Source organism: Heliangelus exortis, chromosome 15 (assembly GCF_036169615.1).
Source record: "Heliangelus exortis chromosome 15, bHelExo1.hap1, whole genome shotgun sequence".
Classification (NCBI taxonomy): Eukaryota; Metazoa; Chordata; class Aves; order Apodiformes; family Trochilidae; genus Heliangelus; species Heliangelus exortis.
In genome coordinates, this window is record NC_092436.1 from 10,934,462 (window position 1) to 10,961,203 (window position 26,742).

A 26,742-nucleotide genomic window follows, 5' to 3' on the forward strand; every position below is an offset into this window, starting at 1 on the left:
TGACTCCCACCAGTGTCCATTATACCTGCAACAAAATTGGCTTGACATTGATTTAATAAGGCATCTCTTTCCTAATTACATTCTTAAAAAGGATTATGCCGATGAGAGCAATTATACAATAAATATTAGATAACTATTAAATATCAGAGAATTCCTCTGTTTGTGTTGAGAGTGCCAAATAAGTTATAATATTACTGTCTTCAAACTTTGAATGTGCTGACAGTAGTTTTCCTCTGGAAAAAAGTTCTAGGGAATTTGCTCTGGGTAGTTCAGTAGAATCAGCTGACAAAATGCAGCCTGTTCCCAGCTAGCCATCAGGACTTCCTGCCAGGAAGCTCCCTGGAGCTGCAGGTTTGCACTTAGTTTGTTGCATCTTGCTGCCTCTTCAGCCTTAGACCTTGCAAGCTCCCTGATACCTCAGTCCTGCCCAGAAATTCCTTTTAGTTTGATTGTACTTCCCTGGTCACTGTCAAAATGAAAAAAGGTACAGTATCATAACTAACCAAGGTACTTGAACAATAGTTCCTATTTTTGTTTTTCTTGTTCATCATAAATATTATCTCACATTAAAGGAGATTAAAATGGACTTGAAGAACATTCCTCTTTTCTATGTAAGTGTTATGAAAACATGCTGGGATTGCAGCTCACTTTCATGGGATTTCTTAACATTATTTTGGGTCAATCTCAAGTGCTACAAAGCAGTGCAGCTCATAACCTTTCAGGGAGACCAGGTTAAGTTATATCAGTCCAGAGCCAGGTTTATTTTAGCAATTCGTATTGTCTTTTTAAAAAAACAATCCCATTATTGATGTTTTATATCACGTAAACATTGATTTTTTTTTTATAACAGAATTAGAACAAATGCACGTTCTTTTTTTTTTTTTTTTTTTTTTTGAAAGTATTTCAAAAATATTTAATTAGAACTTTTATAGTAGAATCAATGTAAGAAATATTAAGTATTGTTAGAACCCTGTGCAATTTCTAGCTTTCCAAAGTTTTGTTTTTGATGATGTCCAATATAAGTATTCCCTCTTGGAAAATAGAGAGCACTTGTGGATAGTACTTTGAAGTCTCTTTAGCCCTACGTGGCCTTCAGTGATTTCTTGAAATCTTGAGAAGTTCTTCAGATGGACTGATGGTCATTTCGAAGATGCATTGCAGTAGGTTCAAAAAACTGGAAGAAAAGTGTAGAGTGAAGTTTTCATCTATAGGTTGTTAACAAATAACCAACAAAGGCACCTGATTTCTAACTGTCTCTAAAGACTTAAAACTGAACTGCCTGAAAATCCTCTTAGCATTTTGTGTGTGTTACCTGGATCACCAAAGCTCAGTAGTGAGCAATGATGGTGTTCTCCAGAACTTTGATAAGAGAACAGCATATATGACTGTGAAAGATATAGCAAAGCTAGATAAAGCTTCTCACTCTCCATTCTAAATCAAGGAATTTTTAAAATAAACTAAGTACCCAATTCACCTGAATTAGTAATCAGCTCAAGAACTTAGCAAGCTTCAAAAGAAAAAAAACCAACCCACCACAAACCAAAAAACCCAGACAACCCACAAAACCAAACAAAAATCTAAAAGAAAAAAACCTGCTGTATGGCATTGTCTTCTGAGACAGATAGGTTTATTCTCCTTTCAAGAACTTCCCTACTTGGCTATTCCAGACTAATGTGTGATTTTTTCTTACTGTATGGAGCTTTTTGTGGATGGAAGATATTACTGTGCATCACAAAATGTGCATCATAGGAACAAACACCCTGTTCCACTTTGCATGCATAAATAATGAGTGTCATTTCTCCAAATTTTCCATCTACATTAATTACAAACCAACCTTATGTAGTGAGGGGGTAAGTCCTCTTAGATTAATTTTAATGCTTTATTTTTTTCATATTATAAACATCTTGGTGACATTGCTGCAGTTAAGGATCTTTCAGCATAACGGTTAAAAAATGTTTTGAGAAAAAGGTGGATTTATCATACAGGTATCAGCATTTTCTATGGTCTAAAACCTGGCATCTGTTATTTCAGCAGGGAATTCTTTCATATACATGTTTTCAATTACCTCCTCTTTCCTAGTTTTATGTTGTTCTTTGGTTATATTAGGTTCTAACAGCATGTTGTCTAGGAAAATTCAGACAGAGAGCTATTTTAGCTCCATTTCTATGCTTTTACAAGTGTAACTATTGTCCTGCAATGCTACTGCTACTCTGCCATGCAATCCAGTTTACATTGAAGTATCTTTTATGTATGAAGTTGCATGGTAGATGACTGCTACTGAGTAAGAACCTTTTCCCACTTGTTCCAATGGAGAGTATGACCATTTACTTAAATAATAAGGCCAGAAGAGAACTTCATCCCCATTTGAGTGTAAAAAGGATTCAGCTGAAGCACTTAATTTCAACTCAGATTTTTTTTTTCCATCAAGAGATGCTTCTATTTTTCTTACAAATGCAGCAAAAAATTAATTTTACAAAGCAAATTTACTTATAAACCTCCTGGTTTGCTGAGGTATGTTTGATTCCAAATATATGGAGTATATTTTTTAGATAGATATAGATTAGATATAGATTAGATATAGATTAGATATAGATTAGATATAGATTAGATATAGATATAGATGATATAGATATAGATATAGATATAGATATAGATATAGATATAGATATAGATAGATATAAATATAGATAGATATAAATATAGATAGATATATATGGAGTGTATGTTCATATATACTATATATATATGGAGTATAATATACAGAGTTCGAGCTATTCTTGCTATTGTCCAGTCCTGCCCACTCTGAAAAATAATGTTCAAATACTGAAAGGCATACATTTTAGTTAGAAACACCTTCATTCTACAGACTGCTAAATCCTAAAATTTCTGTGTAACTGACATTCTCTTACTATACATGTAAACTAAGAGTAAGGGTAATTAAACTGAAGTCTTCCAAAGAATTAAAAATTGTTAAATGCAGGGGGAGGGGAAAGAAAAAATTACTCTAAGAAGCAATATGAGATGTACTCAGGCCTCAAAGTTCTTATAAATACTAACAGACACAATATGCAAGAATGACTGCTTCATTTCTGTAACATATGGCCCATTACTTAAGTCATAAATAAACTACTTAGTAGCACAGAAATACTACCAAACAGCCTATGAGAGATCTCCTCACTTCATACAACTCTGTCATTCCAGTAAAAAGGCAGATCATTCTAGCTGATGCTCTGAATCCAGAACATAAAATAACAAAACCATTCTTGAACTTCCTTCAGAGTCAAAGGAAGAGTCAGAAGATAATGGCATGAGTTGAAAATTACCTTTGATTCTAGTGCTAATAGCCTGCTTTCACTCACAGCTTCATTAAATGCTTCCTGATTTATTCTATATGCACCATTCAAAGCCAGTAGTTAGCTGTTCCCTTTAGAAATCTCCACAATAACAAACTGAAGTGAATGATGTTCTGCTCCAGCTCTACACTCCAAACTGCCCTAATCAAAATCCTAGAAAGGTGAACTACAAGAACTCATTCTCAGAAAATTATTTCAGTGAACTGATTGGTTATTTTTTTCCATTTTGTTTTTAAAACAAAAGCCAAATGAACTCAAAGTAACTCAGAAAAGTTAATATACCTGAAATACTGTACAAAAAGGACTTTCTAAATGAAAATCAATTTCTTAACTAACACTGCACAAAAAATCAACCTTTTGGGCTTAAATCTTTGATTAGTTGAACTGGCCTTGAAGCTTGCCATGCTTTGCCCACCTAACTTTATCTCCTGCTTCAATGGAAAAGCTTACATATATTTAAAATGTTTTTAAAGCTGAACCAATCCTGTTTTTTCTTGCAAGTAGCAATTGGGAAAGTGGTACAACATATTGATTTAGAAACCTAGCAATGTATATCACAATCTTTATTAGTTATAACTGAGTAAGCAAAAGGAAAATGTAATTTATCAATAAGAGCTTGATCAACACTTTACATAATTGTTTGCATTCTTCATCATTTGAAACACCCCAGCTCTCAATACTCTTCTGTTTTCCAAACCTTGCTGCTGGATTTCTGTCATTCTAAAAGGCTACTACAGAATATATTTTTTGAGTTTATAAGCAGATTTGTGAGCCTGCAAAAGTGGCATTTTAAAAATATTTATAGTCAGCACTATGTCCTCGACTTCAGAAGAATGTTAAAAGCTTAGTTCTAATATAGTTATTAATATACAAGGTTCAGTGTAAATATTTCATCACTGCCAAGGGAGATGGCAACTATGTTCTAAATATTTCTAGATCCAAAATGGGAATGGTTGAATGAACTCACTGGAGTTAGGGCAAGCTATGCAAGCTAGAGAGCTGGCATCTAAACAGGAGCTGTAATGATTAAGCATGAGCTTTTTTGATACTTCTCTGACTGAGATAAGTAATCTGCATACATAGTCAATATTTTAATAGCAGGATCAGTAACTCTGGCACAAATGCTAAATTTAGCACTGGGCAGATTTTGAGTGGCCAGGAGTTAGCAGCTGTGACCTCTTGAGGGAGACATCTGCAGAAACATTTCTAACACATAGTGCCTCCTATCTTCCTGTTCCCCTGATTTCATACAAGCTGCTTGGCAGCATGCTCCATCTTTGAGAGACAGCATTTTCCAGATCATACTAGCAGCAAAAATCAGCAAAATTAGAGCCTAGTTAGCCTCTATTTCAAGCAGCTGATCAGCACTGTCTTGTTGCTTTGAACTACAACATCTCCTGGCTGGGCATGAGATTTCCCTTGGCTTGCTCTACCTTTAATCTAGAAAATAAAGGTACAATCTGCTCACCACTCAGACCAGATTGACAGACTCTGTTTTTATTGATGTAAGGGACTTTGTCTATTCAGTACTATCTAAAACCCATCATTATCTCTCTAGCTGTCCTCAATAAAGCTAAAAGTACCAATCATATTGACTTCAAAACACAATGAGAGTCAAAAACTATGGCAAGGAAGCAAATGAATATATTTTTTACCAAAGAAACTGGACACCATTAGCTGTATTTAAGCAAAAGGGAAAAGTTGGAGAATTAAAACGTTAAAGACCTAGTTTAATGACTGCTTGAAAATTACAAGCTAATCATTGATTGATAATTCTAGACATGCTCAGTTTGCAGGGCAGTCATATCTTCTGGACCTCCTGGATATCTAATGATGTGATCACAGTCTGATTCAGACAAAAAAGCAAAGAATTTAGCACCTTTGCCTGCATAAAGCAGCTCAGCTATATGAAGAAAGAAGAAAAATCAATGTTAAAATGCATAAAAACAGGTATTCTTGATTCATAAACCCTATACTGCAAGATGTTAATTTTTCACACTATGCATAAATATTTATAATTGATAACACTTTGTGGGGGAGACTGTTATTACCTCACTGAGCAAACCTTAGGAGATACTGAAATTTTTATCTCTTCCACTGTATTGCTTCAACAAATAATGCTGCCATTCCCTACTGGGTAAAGAAAGACAAAGAAATAGAAGATTTAAGATAAGCTTGTTTGCTGAAAATGGCTTCATATGTTGTCTTACACAATGAGTTCTGCCCAGTGCAACATTACATAGAGGTGTTTACATTCCTCATCTTCAAATTGTCTTTCTGCGTGGTACTGAGTGCCACTGGAAGCCATAGCTGATTTTTTTTAGAGAAAACTGGTATCAGTAACCAGTCCTTTTTGAGGAGAGAGAACTGGAGTTACAAGGGTGAATGAAAAATTAAAATAATATTGGTCAAGTAAAGATACTACATATTACAAGCAAGTATTCAGAGATCTTACTACTCACTTCCATGGTGTCTTTTGAAAGATAAACGACCCAGTATACCAGGTTGAATCCTGCAAATGCCACTGGAAAGAGGATCCTAGAATACTGGTCTATTTTACTGGTGCCTCCAATAGGTGGTGGTGGTGGTGGTGGGGCTGGTGGAGGAACAGCCACTGGCTGAGACTGGGATGCAGTGTTGACAGTGATGCTGGCTTCAGAGGAACGATCTGCCTGGGAGGTGATGGAGTTCACTCTCTTCTTCAGGTTACAGTTGGAGTCTGAATGCTGTGGAAGAAAACAGAAAAATGAGGAGGAGAATGGTGTGAAAGGGTGATTTTTTGATAGAGTCATAGGTTTTGAGGTCATGAGGCTTTTCTCTGTCTGCTCAACTTTCTGATTTTATTACGGCTTCTCTGCTATCTCAGTTACCCACTGTCAGGGTAGCATTACATGCAAAGAAACTTTCAAAATCCTTGCTGCTACAGTCACTGCTCAGAACGATCATGTGGATGCAGAGCAGCAGCCACATGACTGGTCTCGTGGCACAACATAAGCAGCTATTCGAGGGTTCAAGATTCAGCTGTTTTGGTCAGTAGAACTAGATGACCAAATAACTGAAGCTAATGAGGGAAAGCTTAGATAATGTAAATAATTTAAAATACAGCAGTTTGAAGATCTGTTGTGAAATGGAGTAGTACAATTTACAATGGTTTTAAGTTAGTAAAATGCTGTTAGATACCCAATCTCCAAAGTTACTCCTTGGGGAGAGATTTGGTGACAATCATTCACTGAAATGCAGGCCACTATTAGCATTTCTGGGATTTATATTGCAGGATTTCTATGCATGAAAACAGATTTTAATCAACCATACACATCAATGCATAATTAAAAGGATTTTCTGAAATATATTCAAATACATTGCCTATACTTGCACTTGGGCCCCAAATCCTAGATAAAAGACTAGCATAATACACCTGGTATCTCATCTATGACTGAAAATAGGGTTATAACAGAAATTATCCTTTTAGTGGTCAGTGTTACTGCCAGAGTATCAATACAGGTATTATTGCTACTCCATTATGTACATGATGCCAAGTTGTGTTCATGCATGAATGGACTGGTATCCAACTGAAATGAGGGAGAGAAGGATTCCTCGCAGCTGATTTCAGTCTACTAAGTATTTAGGGGAAAAAAAAATGAAAAAGAAAAAGTGCTTTTTCTGCACATATTTCCCTTACCTAATAAATTTTTCTTCCTCCACATCCCATAAACTCTTCCAGCCTGCCATATCTCTCCTCATTCCCTTTACCATCTACACATTAAATGATTGGTATCACGTTTTGAATGGGTATTAAATGACATTCATATGCTGGGGCTGTGCCTATCTAGAACACAGATGTTTGGGTTTGTGTTTTCCAGTAACACAGCAAGCAAGAAACAGATTTAAATGGAGGATGATCTACAGATGTGTCTCAGAAAGAGAGTTAGCTGTGTCCACTTGGGCTAATAATAGTAATAATAATAATAATAATAAATAATAATAATAATAATAATAATAAATAATAATAATAATAATAATAATAATAATAATAATAATAATAATAATAATAATAATAATCCCACTCTACAAACTGACTGACAGACCCCAGGCTGCTGTTTTCAGTCCAAGTTGCTATCCTGTTTTGCTTGCATGCCCTGCTTTCAGCTGCATTATAGAAATTGTAAGGCAGCTTGCTGTTCACTTTACTGCAAGCTAGTTTGACCCTTGGTGGAGAATGTGCGACACCCAAAAATACAAGTGCTAAGGGGAATTTTAGCCCTTTTAATTTGCAATATTCTGGTGTAAGGTGGGTCCAGTTCTGCTCTGGATCATTCAGGCATGACTCAGGAGTGGTTGTATTGAGGTATGGGGTTACTAGTAGGCAGAACAGATGTAGCATATGGTCTGGGGATGGTGTTCAGTACAGAACAAGTTTTTAGAATGTAGAGGTAGTAAAATCAATGTGATCATCTGAAGAGGCACTCAGAAAAGTGTAATCCTCGTTGCTATTTCATTTCTGATACTTATTGAATCTCCTTCCTATACAAGGAGGATTGCTATAGAAGGAGGATTATCTCAGTAGGATTTCATCTCAAGTTGGAGACAGAAATATCTGGAGTCAGTGTGCATCCTCAGTACCTGGAGAGCACACAGCATCTTCATCGTGTACCCACTCTGGGGACAGTTTAGGTCCATTTCTTTCAATGGAGTGATGTTAATAAATTCTCTTAACGCAAAAGAGCGTATTCCAATATTTAGGAAGGGCAAGTACATATTACAGTCTCAAAGTTATAGTTTTTTGTCATGCTCTTCACCTGCTGAGTAGATGGTTCAGAGTTGATATAAATGATTAAAGAAGTCCCTGAATAGCTCTTTACAGCATCTTCAACACCCTTGAGTGCCATCCAGCAGGATTATTTTCTTGTATACCAGCCCTCAGGATATGGAATTTTAAGTCCAAATTCATGTCAGATGTAATGAAAATGATTCTGTGCGGTAGCTGACTGTAGGCCAGACCTGCTGCCCCAGAACCACAGCTCATTTTTCATTGCAATTGCCAAAGCAAGAGGAGGAGGCAACAGGAGCAAAACATACAGTTTCCAATTACAGTTGAGTTCTGAACAGCTTAGTAATTTGTTTACTATGGTTAAATTTAACTTTTCCTTTTGAGAAAGATTACCTACAATGGAATAATGAAACTTCAGCAAAATACAGCACGAAAAGATGAATAAATAGCTCATGTTCTGGAGTTCACATAGCCAGCCACTCACTAAGGGCTGTTTAAAAGTAGCAAAAGCAACAACCAGAAGCCTGAGGCATGGCACAGTGTAGCTAATGAAACAATGAATCCTCTTAAATTACTGGATCCTGATTCTGAGAATTACTCTTGCAGTCATGTGAAATCTTAGTCCCATCAGGCAACTAAAATTGTCACTCTGTATGACTACCCAATAACACACAACAGGTTTCAAGGTCCCTGTTTCATCACTGTGGGACACCCTAAAACTGTACAAGACAAAAGCTGCTGTGCATGTGGGCCAGCAAGGTACACTCTGGCCATTCAGCTGCTGCAGCTCAGCTCTCTGATCCCCTATGAAGCTCACAAAACAATCTCCCCTCTATAAAGGTGCTGCTCTTCACAGCTCTCAGCAATATCTCTAGAATTTACTTATGCTTAGAATATATCAGGAGGCTCCAGCAAATTGCTTGGCTTCAAGATTTTAAAAAAAGACAGCATATATAGCCTTGGAGTAAGTGGAATTATTATTTGTGTAGATGCTGTGATTTATGAACCCTTTTTGGTTTTACATTTTCTTTTCTCAAGAGATTTCTGTAATTCATAATAATTCTTTACTGTTCTCTCTGTTCCTTTGTGTTGCCAATGCACATTCTCACTATCAGTTTGGTTTATGAATATATAATATATAATAATAGTAATATAATAGTAACAGTAGTATCTTAGGTATGCACTAAGACAGAACCTAACTTTAAACAAATTAACGTATCTGTTTCCTTACTTATCTCTCTTTTACTCACTTATGTCTGTCTCTCTTGTGGGCAATGCAGTAAAAAGAGGATTGTGAGAATAAACTCAAAGTTTAGACAAAAAATGTTATGCTCTCTTTTCTTTATAATTGATTGGATTAAGGATACTGAATTTTGCTTACATCATAAAACAGAAAAACCCATCCCAGAAACAACAAAAAAAAAACCCAACCCAACACCTAGGACCAAAACTCAACATCTGTACAAAGCAGAATATTTCATTAATTACATAACACAACTGTTCCTTGCCCTTCTCATTAGTAGATACACTCTGAGTGATTTCAATGGTTCTTATTATACACATCAGATCACATGCTGGTGACTTTGCTCCCAAAGGGGAATCAAGCACAGCTTTAGCCCTAAGTACAGCAGTGGGATGGGTAAAAAAATCCAAATGCTGCACCTTGCAGCATGGGAGTTCACCACATTATGTAACGTTTCCTTTTGGGCATGCTCTAAGGTACCTTAGTTTTTACAGTCCTGTGCAGTGCATCCATCTCATGCTAGAGATTCATTATTACAACCTACAATTTTAGACATTTCTTTACATATCTGTGGGATCTGATAAAAAGTATATTGCAAACATCTATCCACAGTGTTCTGCGTAATTAGAAGCTGAATACAGTTTAGAAGCCACTAATAGTCCTAGATTTAGGCATCTCTTTAGGAATGCAAACTCTCCTTTTCTGAAAATAGGAGGAATACCATGAAAAATTATTTTCTTTGTGCTTTACCATAGCAAAAGGGTTAAATCACTTAAGTTAAATTACTCACTGGAAGCATAGGAAAGCCATGTTCAAATTTTTTCTTAACCATCAGGAACTGAAATACACCCTCAAAACATAACCTAACCATCAGGTGAATATACTTAGGGGGAGAAGCTATTGCCTCATTATTTCAGAGCCGGTTTATTTGCATGGAAAATCTAAAGAGCCATTAGAGGTAGAAAGCATAACTTTGAAAAATATACCCTGCCCATTGTATTAAAATTGCTGTCATATAAAACAGGTGAACACTAAAGAGAACACAGACTGGAACACTACTTTTTTTTCTTTTTTTTTCAATGGGAAGGTACTATGGTAGAGTCTTCTAATGAAATTTATATGTATGGAGATATTTAAAAAGAGCCTGGATGTGGCACTCAGTGCCATGGGCTGGGAACCACGGGGGGAGTGGATCAAGGGTTGGACTTGATGATCTCTGAGGTCCCTTCCAACCCAGCCAATTCTATGATTCTATTATTATCAGAAAAATAATATAATTAGCACAGAGTCTCTTCCTATGTTAAACAGGCAGTTCATGTGACAATATGCAAAGTCACATTCAGCTCTTAAACTGTCAATGCCAGTCCAGAGTAATCCCTGTCTCTACATTTATTCTGCTAAATTTCTACAGCAGAAACTATGGCCATGTCTGAATGAGACAGAATTGTATGACAGGTTTGTTTGTTGTTGGTTTTTTCTCTATAATTTATTTTGTTCTCACTGCCCTCTTCAAAAAAGTACTAGGATTAGACTTCAATCTTGAACAAAAAATTATCTAAATCCAATAAATCCTGAATTTTTCTATTTTGGTGCACAATATCAACTACTTCCCAACCTTCTTTACTGCCCTGCATTGGCTTTGCCAATCAGACAAATATTTAACTTGGGCAGGACCAAATAACCAGTATCTGCTTTCTTTGAGATGGGAAAAAGTCAATATAACTGAAAGCTGTTTGTTTTAAATAGTCTTCTTGGTAATCTGCACCTGTGAAGGAGGAGAAAGGTCTCCCTGTATCAATGGAAAGTCAAGGATTTAATGCAGAAAGCTGTTTCTAGGATGATCTCAGAAAAGGTTGTTAATGCAAACAGAAGTTACACCAGGGTACTCATTAAAAATACTCAATATATTGTGATGTAATTATAGAAAACTAAGTTCCCTATACTGAAGTGACATATGGCTGCTCTGCAGTTGGGCAATGCTGTTAAAGAGAATGAGAATTCTTTTCTGCCCAAGCCATGGTATTTTGAAACCCCAGGACAGGGCTATCTGTAGGGAGAAGGAAGCTCTCCCACCAGTATTTCTCTGCTCTGTGCTGTTTTCTGTTAAAAAAACAGATTTTTCAGAACATAACTAGAATCAAGATACCACCCTGCAACAATCTTTTGTCTTTTACATACAGCCTGTCAGGTGGAAAGGACGTTTTTTGATCTATGGGGTGCATTCCCTGACCATCTCTTCAGATGCTGTACTCCAGACAGTGCCACCCTACCTCTGCAGTTCCCAGTGTTGGGATATTCCTGGACAAAGGAATCCCCAGTGGTGAAAGAATACAACTGATACAGAAAAGACACACTTTAAATGGAGTAAAAAGCTAAACTGCATCATGTGTTTTAGACATATGTATGTATATAATGTTTGGTTTTGACATGCTAGAACGAGCTTGGTCCCCATAGGAATAAAACCAGGTTTCTGTCAGGGTCCAGATGAGTACTCAGCTTGTTGCCATCATATTTTGGAGTGGAACACCCATAGCTTTGTGTTTCATGCAGGGAATGCCTGCAGTTGACAAAGAGAGCAAGCCAAATGCTGCTCTGAGTTAACTGAGGTAGATAGAGCAGCTTTCCTGGAACCAGAACAGACATGCTGGGCTGGCATCAGCTAACTGAGCATTGTCTCTCTTACTGAAACCAGTGTAGTTCAATAACTTGAGCAGAGTTTCTCCTACTTTCACTAGTGCAGTAGAGCAGAATTTGGTCTTCTGCCATCTTTCCTTTCTGAGTGTGCAGGTTTTTTCAACTACCATAAAAAAAATCTCATGAGAAAAACCTTTGTTCATTTGAAAAAAGCAAGATTTTAAATGAAATTAAGTAGACTGAAGGGGAAAGAGGGTTTTTTGATAGAACTTTGAAAGGTTTGTGGGTTGGTTTTTTTTTCTTCAGGAAGCATAGTTAATTTAGAATTAAAAGACTAAAACAGAATATATTCTGTAAATACATTTATCTTGATAAATTTAGGCCCTCACTCATGTAGCAAAAGCCTCTAAATGGCTGTTTTACACCCTCTTTAAAGGTTATAGTGATGAGTATATTAATGCATGTTGTAAAACTTAGCCTGAGGAATATATTTACAATCAGTTCTGACAATTTTTTTTGATACCAGAAATCCTGCCTGTCTTCATCTTGTATTAAAATTTATCCTTAATCTTTAAATTTGTTTTTCCCATAGGTTTTACCAACATGGATTTTTATGAAAGCAACAGATGACAAGTTTATACAAAGTTTAGTTCCTCTCTGTTCAGATGACCCACTTATCATATGTACTACAGTGATCCCATAATCATCTGGCCAGTGCACATATTTATTCCATTGTAGAGTGTCCTAAAAATTCTGCAGACTTACTGAGAGAACCACAGCTGCCTGACCACATTGCCTACAGCATTGCTCGAGAGGAGTATTATGGGTAAGAGTCTAATGACTTTCCTGAAATCTGTTCCCAACTAAACATCTCTCTAGTAAATCACGTCTCAAATTTAAATAAACAGCACAAATAAATGAAGTCTTTTCATTTTCTAGAATAAGAAAAATGTCTTGATAAATAGACATTATCTGGTTACATAATCTGTTTCAGGTTAAGATCATTTTAATATTGTTTTTGCATTCACCACTTCAGCTGCCTCTTCCTATATGATGTTTAATATCAGAAAAAAACGAGCAATTACCGAGACAATCTCGTCCTCTGCCGGTACAGTTGCTGCTGATAGTGCTGCTGCCAGTGCTGCTGCCCTGGCTGCCTTCCTCATTGCTCTCTGAGTCTGAAGATTGGTAAAGTAGTTGACAGCTGCAAATTCAATAAGTGCAGAGAAGACAAAGGCAAAGCACACAGCTATGAACCAATCCATGGCAGTAGCATAGGACACCTTGGGCAAAGAATGGCGTGCACTGATGCTTAAAGTGGTCATTGTTAGAACTGTAGTGATTCCTGGAAAAAAAAGAGAGGAAATGGGGGCATTAGAATTTTGCTGCAACCTGGTCACTTTTGAATTCCTATATATTAGGAAAAAAAAAAAAAAAAAAAAATCAAACAATTCCTCTTTGGTTTTAGAATTCATCCTATGTACCAGCTAACTAACAAGACTACTGAGTGTTTTGTGTGCTTGATTAAATTATACTGGCTTCAGCATCTAAAAGCTCTGAAGAAACTTTCTTAATACACTGAGCAACCTGAAAGTTAAGGCAACTACCTGCTACATCGTGCAGATTCTTAAAATTGTGATAAACATGAGTAGAAAAGAATTCAGGGTCAAAGTATGAAGGACATTTTACTTGCAGGATTACAAAATGGAATGTTTGACAGAAATCTAGGTTAATATACCTATGCCATAAAAATGCCATTTCCCAACACCAATCCTCTCCTCCTCCTGTTGTTGCACAAATCAGATCATGGCTTACAGAACCCCCACTGAAGCAATCAAATTCTGTATTAAAATGATCCAAGTATTTCTAGTAATAAGACTTTGGTCCTCTGTGCAGTTGTCTTTAATCACTGGGTACACTCTTCAAGGTTCACTAGCAGTCCCTTGATTTGAAAGCACCCATAGCTACAAGTATGGAATGACAGAAAAGCTCCTTCTCTGGAGCTGCTTATCCATTTTCACACAATAAATCTGGTCACGTAGCTCACGGGCCCCATAGTGTTCTTCACATCAGCTCATGAATTTATTCTTTCCATTTTGGAGTGTACAGCATTAATAATGTAGCAAATATACTCACTCCTCACTGCTACCTGATTCAGGCAAAAAATGCAAGAGCAAACACATTAACATGTAAGCCTCTGACTCAGGTTTACTTATAATTATTCCTGTTAGAATGTGAAAACTGCAGATATTTAAAGACAGTAAGGTGGAGAATACCCTCTTCTGCTCTTTTCTGCAGTTGGGAAAGGGTAGGTGGGAAAGTAGAAGATGATATAATGTCATGTTGTGATGATGAGTCAGTATGCTCTGTATGATGCTCAGTGGAAAGGATGCAGTGTCATTGCATACTGCAGCATCAAGACAGAGTGACAGTTATTTTCAGAGCTTTTTGCAAAACTTTCACATGATGTAGCCTTCCAGCTATTTGAGCTTAACTGCATCCCGATGACACTGCTTACCAGGTTTTAAAGAAATGCAAATAGGAGATGGTACAAAGATGTGTAGAATCTCTACACCTCCCAATTCTTGCAGACTCATTTAATAATGTGAATACAAGTATGCTCAGATATATTTCAATTTCAAAGGTCCAGAATGAACTTTTCAATGTAATGTGTGATTAGATTAGAATCTCTCCATGTGCTAGTTAGTAATAAAAATGATATATTCTGTGTCTGAATAAAAACTTACTGCAGCAGGAATTTAAACTTAGGAATAAGACTCCTATTCTATTGCAGATATAGATAAGACTTCTCTCAGTGTGGAGTGAATATTGATGAAATGCTCTGCACTGTGGAAAGCTACTTTATCAAACTGAATGCCAAGTAACTGTTGGTGAACTGTGTAACTGATTGTTTACCCTCGTCTTTCAATCTTGAACAAGTCAGAGTAAATTTTGAAGAATCTGTTACATAATAGAAATAATGAAATATATTCTATTTTCTTATTAAAAATCAAACAACAAAAAACCTAAACACCTTTCCCTATCTGAGATGTTATTATATACAAACTTTAATGACTAGATATTAATTTAAACTAGCCAGGGTGACCTGCTAGGAAGGTTGAAGCTGACTACTCTCTTTCTGCAGAATAATAGATGAACTTTTTTGACAGAAATAAAAAAGATTAGATAAAGGCACATAAAAATGTGAAGTAATAGTCATTGGTATATGTATTCAGAGCATACTTAAAATTAGGCCACCAATAGCAGTGTTTCTATTTCTAAATAATTTCTGATAAAACCATGCTTCACAAAACTCTACACATCCCTATGTCTGTATGTATGTACATACATCACTCAAAATAAAGAATTCCATACTACAATCTGCTTTTCTTTCCAATACACAATTATAAAGAAGGCAAGAGGACCTCCTCAAGGATTTCTGTCTCCCACCCGTTTTTTTACTTGCAGGTCAATTCAGAGTAGGTGCTCTTCAGTTAATTGGTGTTAATTAAGCTTTGCAAAATGTTCTAAGTATTTATTGTTACGTTGCCTGCAAAGGGTAAGTGGCATCCATTTTGGAGGTAAGCAGATCAGCTAAATGATTTTTTTTCTGGGAAACTGGTTTGGGCATACTGCTTTTATTCTTCTACTATTAATTTCTCTCAAACTTATAGTTTAAGAACTTGGAAATAAAGCTGGAAATTTGTAATACAGGTATTGATGCAGAAAGGAGATTTTCTTCCCTAATTTCAACCTTCTCTATTTTAAACTGTTTCTTTCTTTAACAAGGCCTGAGTCTTTTTTGTCATAAGGATTTTTTCCTCTTTTTGTTAGATAAAGGTATTTTAAATGCATGGTATTTTAAACTAGTAAGGACTATAAATTCAGACTGTGCCTGGGAGAAATAAGAATGGAATAAGGACTGAAATATTCTTCTAAAATGCCAACATCACTAATTTTCCACAATACTAAGAAAGGTAGCTATATAACTATTTTACTTTTTAAATCTTTAACTCAGTATACAAAGAAGGGACAGTTTCAGAGTAAATGTCAATCAGTTTTCTAAAGAGGGATTTTTCTATTGATTCTCATGAAACAAATCTAAGATATATTGAGAGGAAAAAAAACATCACAAACACGTTTGGCTAACCAAATATTCTGAGTTTGCCCTCATGGGCAAACTGAATATTACTTGGTTTAATTTTAATGTTCACTTTTGTTCACTGAAACCAACTATCTGACTTTTCCAGTTCCCACTGGATTACAGTAGCTGCTTGATACCATGGATTCAATACAGAGCAAAGTGAATGAGAAAAGAACAAGACACAAATACCAGCCACAGTTCTTGCTGGAACAGATTCTTTGTTGATCCAAAACACAACTTGAGACAGGACAACAGTCATGATGCATGGAATGTATGTCTGAATGAGATAGTAGCCTATTTTCCTTTGAAGATGGAAATAGAGCAGCTGAAGTGAATATTCACCTAAAACAAGCAATGAAAGAAATGAATGAATGGCATAGGTGATGCTGAGCTGTTCAAAGACCTCAATGCAGCATACCAAAAACTGTTCTGGCTGGAACAGACTCCTTGTTAATCCAGAAAGACACCTGAGAAAGAATGACTGTCATAATGCATGGGGTATATATCTGTATCATGAAGTAGCCCATCTTCCTTTGCAAGTGGAAATAAACTGTCATGATTACATATTCACCTGTTAAGAGACAAGTATGTCAGCATTATTTTGGCAACATATGAGTAAATATTATTGGCTTAAACCCAACATGCTCTAATCTGAGGGCAGCACTTACAGGCTTTCTATTGTATAGTAAAAGTAAGCTGATTAAAAAAAAAAAAAAGTAAAGTGACCTTATGGAAAAAGAAGAAAAGAAGAGAATATTATTTGTGTATTGTTTTTACTGGGGCAGAGAATCAGGGGAATTCTTAAGGACTGCATGAAAAATTGTATCCTTAAAGGGACTATATTGAAAAGCTCTCTTTTAAGAGATGATGGGTTGATTCTTTCCAAGGATTTACTCTTTCAAAAGGCAAAGGATAATTAAACACTCTGATTCTATATGGAAAAAAACCTGTAATTTATTTTTAAGATGTGGTTATAAAGTCAGTATTTCCCACATGACCACATATTACCTGTATTAGATTTAATTGTTTCACTAGATACAGTTTGTCCTATGAGGTCATACTGGAGGAGACTGGAAGACTCTTGTGGAACTTCTACTGAATGCAGGGGTCCTTTTTTCCATGTATAAATTATTTCACTTTTTGGATAAGCATCTGAATTAAAGAGGGGAAAAATTACTATTATTAATTATGTATATATAAGTGCTTGAAAAAAATAAGCATTATCCCTTTTGTGGCTCAAATCCCCATAGAAACAGGCATCCTACTCCAGCAGGTTCCTACCCTCATTAATAACAAAATGCAAAAAATAAAAAGGAAGAGAATGGTTGAAGTGGGACCTCAATGGAAGCAGCTTGTTCATTGCTACAAAATGGCTTAAATTGATTACTACAGAATGAGTAAATATTTTCATTTTGTAAAACTAGAAGTAATAAATGTAGCACAGATTTTAGCACTTGTTGAAGGGCCCTCTTTGTTTACTAGATGTGGAAGAATAGAAACCAATAAAATAGGCTTCAACAGTCACCCTACAGTGAATAAATCCATGTTTATGAATGTACTGAGTCTCAGAGGAGAAAGCAAAATTCTAGTCTAAAGATACCATAAAAAATTGAGCTGTGTCATTAAGCAGTGTCCTAGAATCTCACTTCTAATATTCTCACATACATGCAAATCAAATACATTAATATAAAAAAAATGAAAGATGCAGAAAAACTTACAGCTTCCAAACTTCAATGGACAAGCATGTCCATCCATAGGGAAGTTCACCAGTCGCATAGGACAATCAGCATTAATGGTTAATCTAGAATACATTATAGTAGGTGAAAGTGAAAAAATAATGCTATGTAGGAACACTGCTGAAAGAATCAAAAATAAAGGTCAAATAGCAGAAGAACAGGTTCTCACCTCATTGTGTAAAGAATAGTTCCATTCTGCATAATTCTGAAAAGTTTGTTGGGAGTTGTCATGTTATGAGCAATTGATTTTTTTCCATTTCTAAAAAACGTGTCTGGTGTCCAAATTTTGCTGACCATTAAATTGTTCAAACTCAAAATTTCAGTGGGACCACTAAACTTCAACCTCTCATCAGTCCATGTCTGCCGGAAGAAGACATCCATGGTGTATTCCTATGGAAAACAGGTAGGTGACCTGTGAATGGGGGTCAGCAGTCCCAAGTTGCTGTAATACAGTAATTCCATGAAAGAAAGTAACACACATGTCAATGGCATTTCATCTACCTCTTAAGCACTTAATCCTATTACCATTAAGTAGTTACTTAAACAAAAAGTAGTATGAAAAACTACCTGACTTTTTTATAATTTAAAGAATAGTTACAAAGCAATCAGTGAACAGATAATTTGAGTAAGAAGAAAAACCCCATTGTCCTTTCAGAGATAATAATGTAATTCAAAATGACTGCCTAAGGAAATACAAATTACTAATTTAGTATCCTTTCAAAGTGCAAAAACAAACTATCAATGTTTAATTGCCAAGAACAAAAAGACATGTTCCCTGCCTCTACTGCAGCTTATTTTGTATATTCACAAAGAAGGAACCAATTTGAGTGAGGATCAGGGTGTCAAGTTAATATTATTCTGAGTTAATTTTCTTATGGTCTCTTAATAATATTCTCAGAAGTCTCCAGGAATGAGTTCTCTACAGAAGTTGCTTCAGAAATGGAGCTAAACCTTGTCTGGAGGCAAATGTGTAAGAAAGCATGGTTATGCCTGCTCTTAGACTGACTGATGAAAAGAGCTGGAAAAATCTTTGGTCCTATCTTGAGGACCACAGTTCCTTGACTGCAAATTCAGTGTGCTCAGGTGGGCATGGATGGGAGGCAGTGTCCGAGGGCAAAAACAGCAGTCCAAGTCGGTTTTCCAAATGAGAACAGCAGTGCCTTAACATTTTCCTGAGGCTTCTGCTGTGTTTGCCGCTGCTCACCCGAGTCTGCAGCTACCTGAGCGTGGGGGCACCCAGCATGACCAGAGGCAGCTGCTTCCATTCCCCTGAGGATGCTCAGGAGGCTGTTGCCTGCCACGCAGCCTCCCTGTTGGAGAGTTGGGCCACACACAGATGCTTACAATCTTCTTAACGAGGCTAAAGGGGCATCTTTAACCTCTGTCCCTCCTCTCCCTGGGGGTTAGGATTGCCCCTTGTGCCCAGCCTCGGGCCTGGGCCAGGGGCTGCCCTGGCCGCCTCTGCTGCTGGGGAAATAGCTGTATGCAGGTCCAGCCAAACTGCTCTGATGGCTCCCACAGATTGTCAAGGAGATTAAGGCTCGTAATCTGCTTTAACGACGGTCAACTCGGATGCCACCGTAATGAATCCCGGAAAAAGAGAGCAGGGGCTGCAAGTGGGGCCCTTACCATCTCCACGTCGGACACCGGCCCGAAGCTGGTCACGTAGATGTCTGTTTTAACTTCTGTCACGGCACCTGCGGAACACAGAATCCAGCTGGGAGCGGAGCAGGGCAAGAGCCGTCGGGACCACCCCAAAGGAGCCGTCGGGACACCGGGAATGTCCCTCCATTGCTGCCCGCCTCTGATTTCACCTCCTCCCTCCTGCCGAGTCCCGGACGGGATGGGGCCCTCCTGCTACTCCCGCCCTTACACACACACATTCCCCCCATCCCCTCACCCTTCAGCTCTCGGGCTCCCCGAGGGGACGGGACTTTACCTCCGAATCCCGGCCGGAGCCTGTTGTCGTAGCCGTCCAACAGCTTGTCGAGGATCCGAGTGACGTTTTCCAAGAAAAGGTCCCCCGGCTCGCCCTGGCCCCCCAGCGCCTTCCCTATGCTGCGAGGAGGAGAGGCGAACCCCGCCGTCAGACCCTGCCCGCCCCTCCGGGAAAGGAGCGAAAAGGCCCGGTGCCCGCAGCCCCCGCTCCTCGGGGCTGGGGGGAGTTTTCTGGGGGTCTTGGATGGGGGGGTCAGTTCACTCACCTCAGAGCGACGCATACCCAGGCGGCGAGCAGAGCCATGCCGCAGGGATGTCCGAGGACGCTCAGGTGCCCTCAGTCCCGTCAACTGGAGCGAGTGTCTGCTCTCATCCTGCCTTCCCCTCTTGGCCCGGGGCTCCGCCGGGTGGGAGAGCCCGGCTGCCTCCCCTCCTTCCCCGCGGTCCTCGGCCGCCCTCTGCCCGGGGTGGGGAGCGTCTGTGGCCGTGCGTGTCCTTTGGATTTGCCACCGCCGTTCAGCCTCATCTGACCGCTCCAGTGGGGGAATTAGGGTTTGGAGGGACGGTGCGCGGTCGGAGAGCAGTGACAATAATCGAATAAGGCATTAGGGGAGATTAAAAGGAAGAAATCCACTGCTAGTTTTGGCATGGAATTAGCAGGGACCCGTTAGGAAATCTGGAAAAGCGCTGGCATCTTGCTGATAGAGATTATGTTAGAAATGGCCTCAGCTTTTATTATGTTTATGGTTCACAGGGAGATTAATATGCGGCTTCTGCATTATTAGAACTTTGGGGGTGTGTGTGTGGAACCCCACAGGTTCCAATTTACTGGTTTTTTTGACCTTTCTGAACAGACTTCCTAGTGATCTGTTCTTCAGAACAGTTCAGAGGATGTGAATATATGAACATATTAATATATGAACGTTGAACAGTAAAAGTTGGTTCTGGCTCAGGTTTTTGGATTTATTTTTCTAATACTAAGCTGTTTTAGAGGGCTGCATACACAGCTTTCACTTGGACTTTAAACCAGGGCATTACTAGGACTTTTGTTAGAATTAGAGCTCCTTACTTTTAAACCACTGGGATTGTATATCAGGACTAATTTTGTCCTGATAAGTACTGACTGGATCATTACTGTCCCCTCCTTCAGTAAGTGTGGTAATGTAGTCAGTCCTAAAGGAAAATAAGTTCAAGCTGCTCCAGCTTTTTGTGACCCTATTACTTCTTATAAAGCCAATGAATCATGTAGCACCTATGTCATTGAACTGCACTGTAAACAAAGCAATTGGGTCAATTTTCTTTCCTCGTGGTAACACAGAGGCATCAATAACTAGACCAAAGCAAATTAATTGTTTGTGTGAAATTTTGTTGTGTAAACCACATTTGCATTACCAGCCTTCAAGAAAATATGTTTAATTATCAAGCAATGAAAAGTGTTTCATGCAAACCTGGGGACCCATGTATTTATTCAGCAATAAGACTAGATGTCCAGCACTGGGATTCTGTGCTCAGGTTTTGTGTTTAACAGAGACGCTGATACAGTGAAATGAAGAATATGATTGCAATTAAAAATACAGCACATCCTCTGTCATTGAGTCCCTTTCCCTGTTGCTGTGGGCAGTAGTCTCATATAATCCGCATAGGTGGGCTAGTCACACACAGCCACAACTCTGGATTTGCCTTTGAACAGTTGTGAACCCAAATTCCTGACAGGATTTGTGCTTCATGAACCAGCAATGTATCCGTATTCTTTGTGACTTCATCAAGAGGTAGTATTGCTCAGGATTTTGTTGATACACAAAACCTTTTATCTGCAATAAGTTATTCAGACAGTAGCACTGCATCTATGAAAAAATCAAAGGCTTTTATGAACAGCTAGGTAGAAAAGGGAAATCAGCAAATCAGAACCTTCTGGGAGTTATGTTCTATCTGGTCCTGATTTAAAACTTACCAGTCTGAAAATTCACCCTGGTTTTCAAATATGTTTGATCTTGCTGACATGTTTGGGCCTTCTGTATGCATCACTTGGACCATTAAAACTGCGTTTATCATTTAAACATCACTAACACCCATTTTTGCAAGTATGCTTCCATCAGTATTAAAGATATAGGCAGATTTTAAGTCATTTTCTTCTTCTTTCTGGTTCCAATGAATCACTTAATTCACTACTAAAAGATCTATGTTCTCTGGCTTATTTTACATCTCCTCTTGGAACTCCTTTTTCCTTTATGATTGAAAGGAAAAAGAAGTCTTGCCAGGATATTAGCAATAGTACTCTAATTTCATTCCCAAAATGTGCAAGAGGGGTGAACTTTTAAAAATTAAGCCTTGTGCCTTGGGCTAGCAACCACTGCTTATTTCCTTTTCTTTACTTTGCTGTAAAATAGACAAGAAAATATTTCCTATTAATCATATAATTTACAACTGCCTTTTGTTCAGCAGCACCCTGCTCCAAGTTAGACTCCTATTGCGTAAAAAGACAGACAGTCTGTCTCACTCACTGAGAGGAGTGAGACCAGGATGTGAGTCACAGAAAAGGAATATTTGGTTTTTATCCCTGCACATTGGAGCCAATTCATACATTTACTGTTTTGGGGCCAGATTTTGCCTATACTACAGAACCTGTTCTGGGACTCCTCTGAGGGTTTTTATCAGTAAAGCAGCTATGCAAGTGCAAGGCTTAAGAAATTTGGGGTCAGGTGTATGCCCACCCAAGGAAGCCAACTTCATAACTTGTTTAGCCTGAAAAAGAGGTGTTTTGTGGAGAAACAAAGAAAACAGAAAGAAACACTGTAGGAATTTAAATGTTCTAGGAGTTTACTGTGTTCTGTTTATCCTTTTCACTTACAGCTATCCTTTCACTCCCAACTAAAGGGATGGTTTTGACAAATAAGCAATTAATTATTTGCCTTCAAAATAAAAACACAGATCACACCACTTCTGGGGTTGGACAGCTGTGATGAGTTACCCAAGCTTAGTGTTGTTACTGTGAGGTGGGCAACACACACTGCTCCATGCTGGATCACCCAGCTGGAAGGTATCATTTACAGAATTAACAAAGTAAGTTAGGATGGGAGGCTGTGCTACACACCTATGCCCTTTTCAGCCTTCTGAAATAGCTTTTACACTGCTGCACAGCACTGGGCTTTGCTCTGTTGTTACACTACTGTTGAAATAAATGTAAATAAAGGAGTGCAAGTTGCAAGGGGGGGAGCTGAAGATGACTCCAAGTGCAGAGAATCAGAGAGTTTAGAGCATGGTGTAATATGTGTATTGAAAAAGTCAGAGGAAAGCATGTGCATCAGCCTGAAAGCTCTTTGGGCTCCCTTAGCTGACAAGTTTTATCTCACTTCTGAGTCTAGGCAAGCAATTCTTGCATGGCAGCATGGACTTCTGATGGCCAGGCAGGTAACTTGGGCAGGTGGAATGCAGAGTTTGAATGAGTTATAATTTCAGTCTGGGATTGCCCTGCAAGAAAATGACATGCTAATATTCTTTCTAGGGAATTTGCAGATAAAAATCAGAGATAAAAAACAGACAAACAAACAAAACCAAAAAACACAACCAAAAAAAACCATTCAAAATATTCCATCCTGCTTTCTAAAACGCTAAAACCATCCTCTGCATGGTAAGGGCACTGACTGTCCCAAAGCAAGATGCTTTCATGAGTTGAAATATGCTTTGGTTATACTTCTTTAATCTAACTTATCTTGAACTTCCAGTCAATGTTTTATTTTTGTGGATCTGGAATTTTCAAGAGTGAAATAAGTACACCCCCTTCCTCAGCAGTTTTGAAATTCTCAGAAGTTGTATACTCTTTTCTTATTATGAAGAGAAATATCCACACTATCAAACATACAAATTCCATTATCAGAGAAGATGAAACCACCAGCAAACTTTAATGAGGCTGTGGTTATCAGGCCAGTTTGAGAATAAACATAACCAAGAAAATAATTTAGAAATCATAATTTTATAAGTGATCTAAGCAAGCTTTATAAAGGCATTGTGATCATGGGGACACAAAGAGAAGTTTCCTGGGAGACAAAACTCACATGAGAATAAAAAAAATGTTTATATTATAAAAGGCTTGTCAGCAACATATTCTTTGGGTACTGAAGTAAACGAACAATTTGGAAACTTGTTGAGAAAGTGACATGAACTAGACAACAGCTTGAGATAATTGAATGGCAAATTGAGAAGCATGGTGGCAGGATTACACTTTTCAGCTGCTAATTTTATCACCTTGTAGGATGCCATTAGCACTGTGATGAAATATGGTATTTCTGATTCATTTGGGAATACTTGTGCTGAAAACTAGATGAGTTTTGCAACAGATGAAAACTTCTTGAGAAATGTGTTTGTTTGCTTCTTGAAACCGAGGAGTTTTAAATGAATATAGATATCCTGACTGAAGTTTCTGTGGCAACTAGGAAGTTAAATTATGACAAATTTGGCACAAAGGCTACGAGACTGGTTAAGTCTCTGGTATTTGCAGTTAGTCTGATACATGCTAGCAGTTAGCTCCTGGCAGAGATGAGTGTTTCCCCCCATTTCTTCTTCTTCAGCAACTGCATACAAAATAAGTTTTTATGATGTGGATTTGATGATTAAATTAATTGAAGTGCCATAAGGAAACTTCCTTTTAAAATTGCTTTTACTTTGCAGAAAAAAAAATATTTCAAGGCCTGGGGGGTTTTGTGTTTGTTTTTGTTTGGTTTGAGTTGGGTTGGGTTTTTTAACTATTTTCCAGTGAAGAAATTAATTTGGTAGCTGACGTGCAATGGTGATATGGCTAAAATAATTTTATCTTTGTGCAGTTCTCTGTAAATGAGATGCATGTCAGATAGCTGTTCCTTCATGGCCATCTTTCTGTCACAGGACAGCATCTCCTCCATTTACTCTTTCAGTATTTTTCCTCTGCCTTCAAAGCTCTTCAGGGAGAATGTATTCACATATTGCTCCTTATGCTGCCCCCCGCATTCTGCCACTGCTAATACTGACTTGGGATGAGTCATCTGCTCAGAATGGTACCTGGCAAGATGGGAGCTGGCACAGGACAGAGCATCTCCCAGGACCAAGGGAGAACACTATGGTAGAGGTGCCTTTGTCCTTGTAATTCCTGTCCTGTCCAAAGCTCGACCACAGTGAAAAATTGTTTTCTAGTTGATCCATGCAAATCTGAGCTGGGCACCTGCAAGCACATATGCAAACACACCTTCTCAGTTCTACATATTAAATACTTAAATATTTGAGCAGGTATGCATAGGAGACTGAACTTGAGTTTGCTTTTCTGTCCAGGAAAATCAAAGGTCCAAATGAACAGAAACCATAATGTTTTTCCAAATCTCAGGTTGATTCTAGACATGACTCAATATGCAATCTAGCATATAGTAAAGGACGGAGGCTTGCTTGTGGCAGACCTACTGGGCAGCATATTAAATTCTTCATTAAAAATTAAGACTATGGGACAAACTGTTGTTCAGTTATTAGTCTTTGTTCCACCTACCATGCAGGTGTATACCATGCATTTCAAAGTACAGCTAGAACTGGAACTGGCTGTGTAGTGTATATACTGATATGTTGTGTGGCTTCTTGGGTTGATTTTTTTTTAGCAATTTCTATCAGTCATAAAAATGACTGGAGTATTTCTGGGAAATGTGAAGCATCCATGAATCACAATATGGAAGCTGATGTCTCTCTTTAGATGAAACCAGCAGCTTGTCTCCTTGTTGTACAGAAATGAAACACTGCAAACCAGACATGGTAGGAACCACACAGGGGTAAGCTGTGTAACCACGTTGTCTCAGTTCTTGACCTTTTGTTAGCATTTTTGCCATCTGCCATATCAGCTGCTTTCTGATATCAGCTGACAAGGGCACTCTTAGTTAATACCAGCAACTGTTTCCTATTCTCAGTTGGAGAGGCAAAGGAATCAGGGAGTGATCACCCAATGCTTCTCTGTGTTCGGGTCACCTTTATTTAAGCACCATCCCTAGCAACAGATGTGATCATTCTGCAAGTGAATATTGGAAGAAGGAAAGCTTTGCAATTTGAAACCCTGCTTGTTCTTCAGATGATCTCTGTAGTCAGGTGAATAATTTCCTTCTGCTACTTCAGTAGTGTGTGTTTGAAAGACAGACCTGGTTTACAAGAAGACGTTTTCTCCTATCTCAGAGATACCATAGAGAAAGCAAACATTTGACTCTCTCAGTTATGTTAACTCTACTTGGTGTTAATAATCCCTGGTTAAGGACCTGGGAGTGCTGGCTGAACACGAGCCAGCAGTGTGCCCAGGTGGCCAAGAAGGCCAAGAGCATCCTGGGCTGCATCAGAAATGGTGTGGCCAGCGAGAGGTGTTTGTTCCCTGTCCTGGGTGCTGCCTTGGGTTAGGTCCTGGTGTTTGGGGAGCAGGTTGGAGCAATCTGTTCCTGAGGGACTGCACCTTGCAGGAGGGACTCATGGCAGAGGGGTTGGGGAAGGGATCTCTCCCATGAGAGGGAGCCCGTGTTGGAGCAGAGGAAGAATGTGAAGAGTCCTCCCCGTGAGGAGGAAAAAGCACAACGTGTGAGGAACTGACCCTGAACCTTCCTTGCCCTGAGGGGGAGGTGGGAGGGAAGCAATTTGGGAAGAAAGGAGGGGTGGGGAGAGGGTATTAAGATCTCACCATGTGTTCTCTTTCTCATGATGGTTTACATTATTTTTTTTATCTCCCCAAGTTGAATCTGGCTGGTTTTGCCCCTTACCCTGCCTGGGGAATGAAAACCTCCCTGTCCTTGTCTGAAGCCTTGAGGTGGGGGTGAGGAGGGAGCTGAGTCTGGGCCTGAACCCCCACAAGGCCTCTTGGGTGCCACAACAAGGGCCCTCACAACAAGAAGGACATTGAGGTTCTGGAGTGTGTCTAGAGAAGATTAAATCTGCAGCACAGG

The 26,742-nt window shown here is 38.5% G+C and overlaps 1 protein-coding gene across 3 annotated transcripts; it reads right to left on the reverse strand.

Annotated features, from left to right (window-relative positions):
• Window positions 1–884: 884 nt before the first annotated feature.
• Window positions 885–20,381, reverse strand: GABRA6 (gamma-aminobutyric acid type A receptor subunit alpha6). 3 transcript variants are annotated; one of them, XM_071758540.1, is made up of 10 exons: window positions 20,083–20,381; window positions 19,818–19,936; window positions 19,508–19,575; window positions 18,048–18,268; window positions 17,861–17,943; window positions 17,151–17,294; window positions 16,332–16,484; window positions 13,084–13,343; window positions 5,816–6,079; window positions 885–1,174 (listed from the first exon to the last, which is right to left on the reverse strand). In XM_071758540.1, the coding sequence occupies exons 1-10, from the start codon at window positions 20,118–20,120 to the stop codon at window positions 1,124–1,126; spliced, it is 1,401 nt and encodes a 466-aa protein (XP_071614641.1). In that variant the 5' UTR covers window positions 20,121–20,381; the 3' UTR covers window positions 885–1,123. The 3 variants fall into 3 exon arrangements, with proteins under 3 accessions (XP_071614641.1, XP_071614640.1, XP_071614642.1); XM_071758539.1 differs by lacking the exon at window positions 16,332–16,484 and adding an exon at window positions 16,561–16,713; XM_071758541.1 differs by lacking the exon at window positions 16,332–16,484.
• Window positions 20,382–26,742: the final 6,361 nt, after the last annotated feature.

What these genes read in the sequence shown, in the direction of transcription:
- GABRA6 (XM_071758540.1), bottom strand. Translation starts at nt 20,120, where the DNA reads ATGGCTCTGCTCGCCGCCTGGGTATGCGTCGCTCTGAG. An exon ending in CGGTGTCCGACGTGGAGATG is followed by an intron (nt 18,269 to 19,507) that starts GTAAGGGCCCCA and finishes TGTTTTCCATAG; the next exon opens with GAATACACCATGGATGTCTT. An exon ending in TCCATTGAAGTTTGGAAGCT is followed by an intron (nt 17,295 to 17,860) that starts GTAAGTTTTTCT and finishes TCTTTAATTCAG; the next exon opens with ATGCTTATCCAAAAAGTGAA.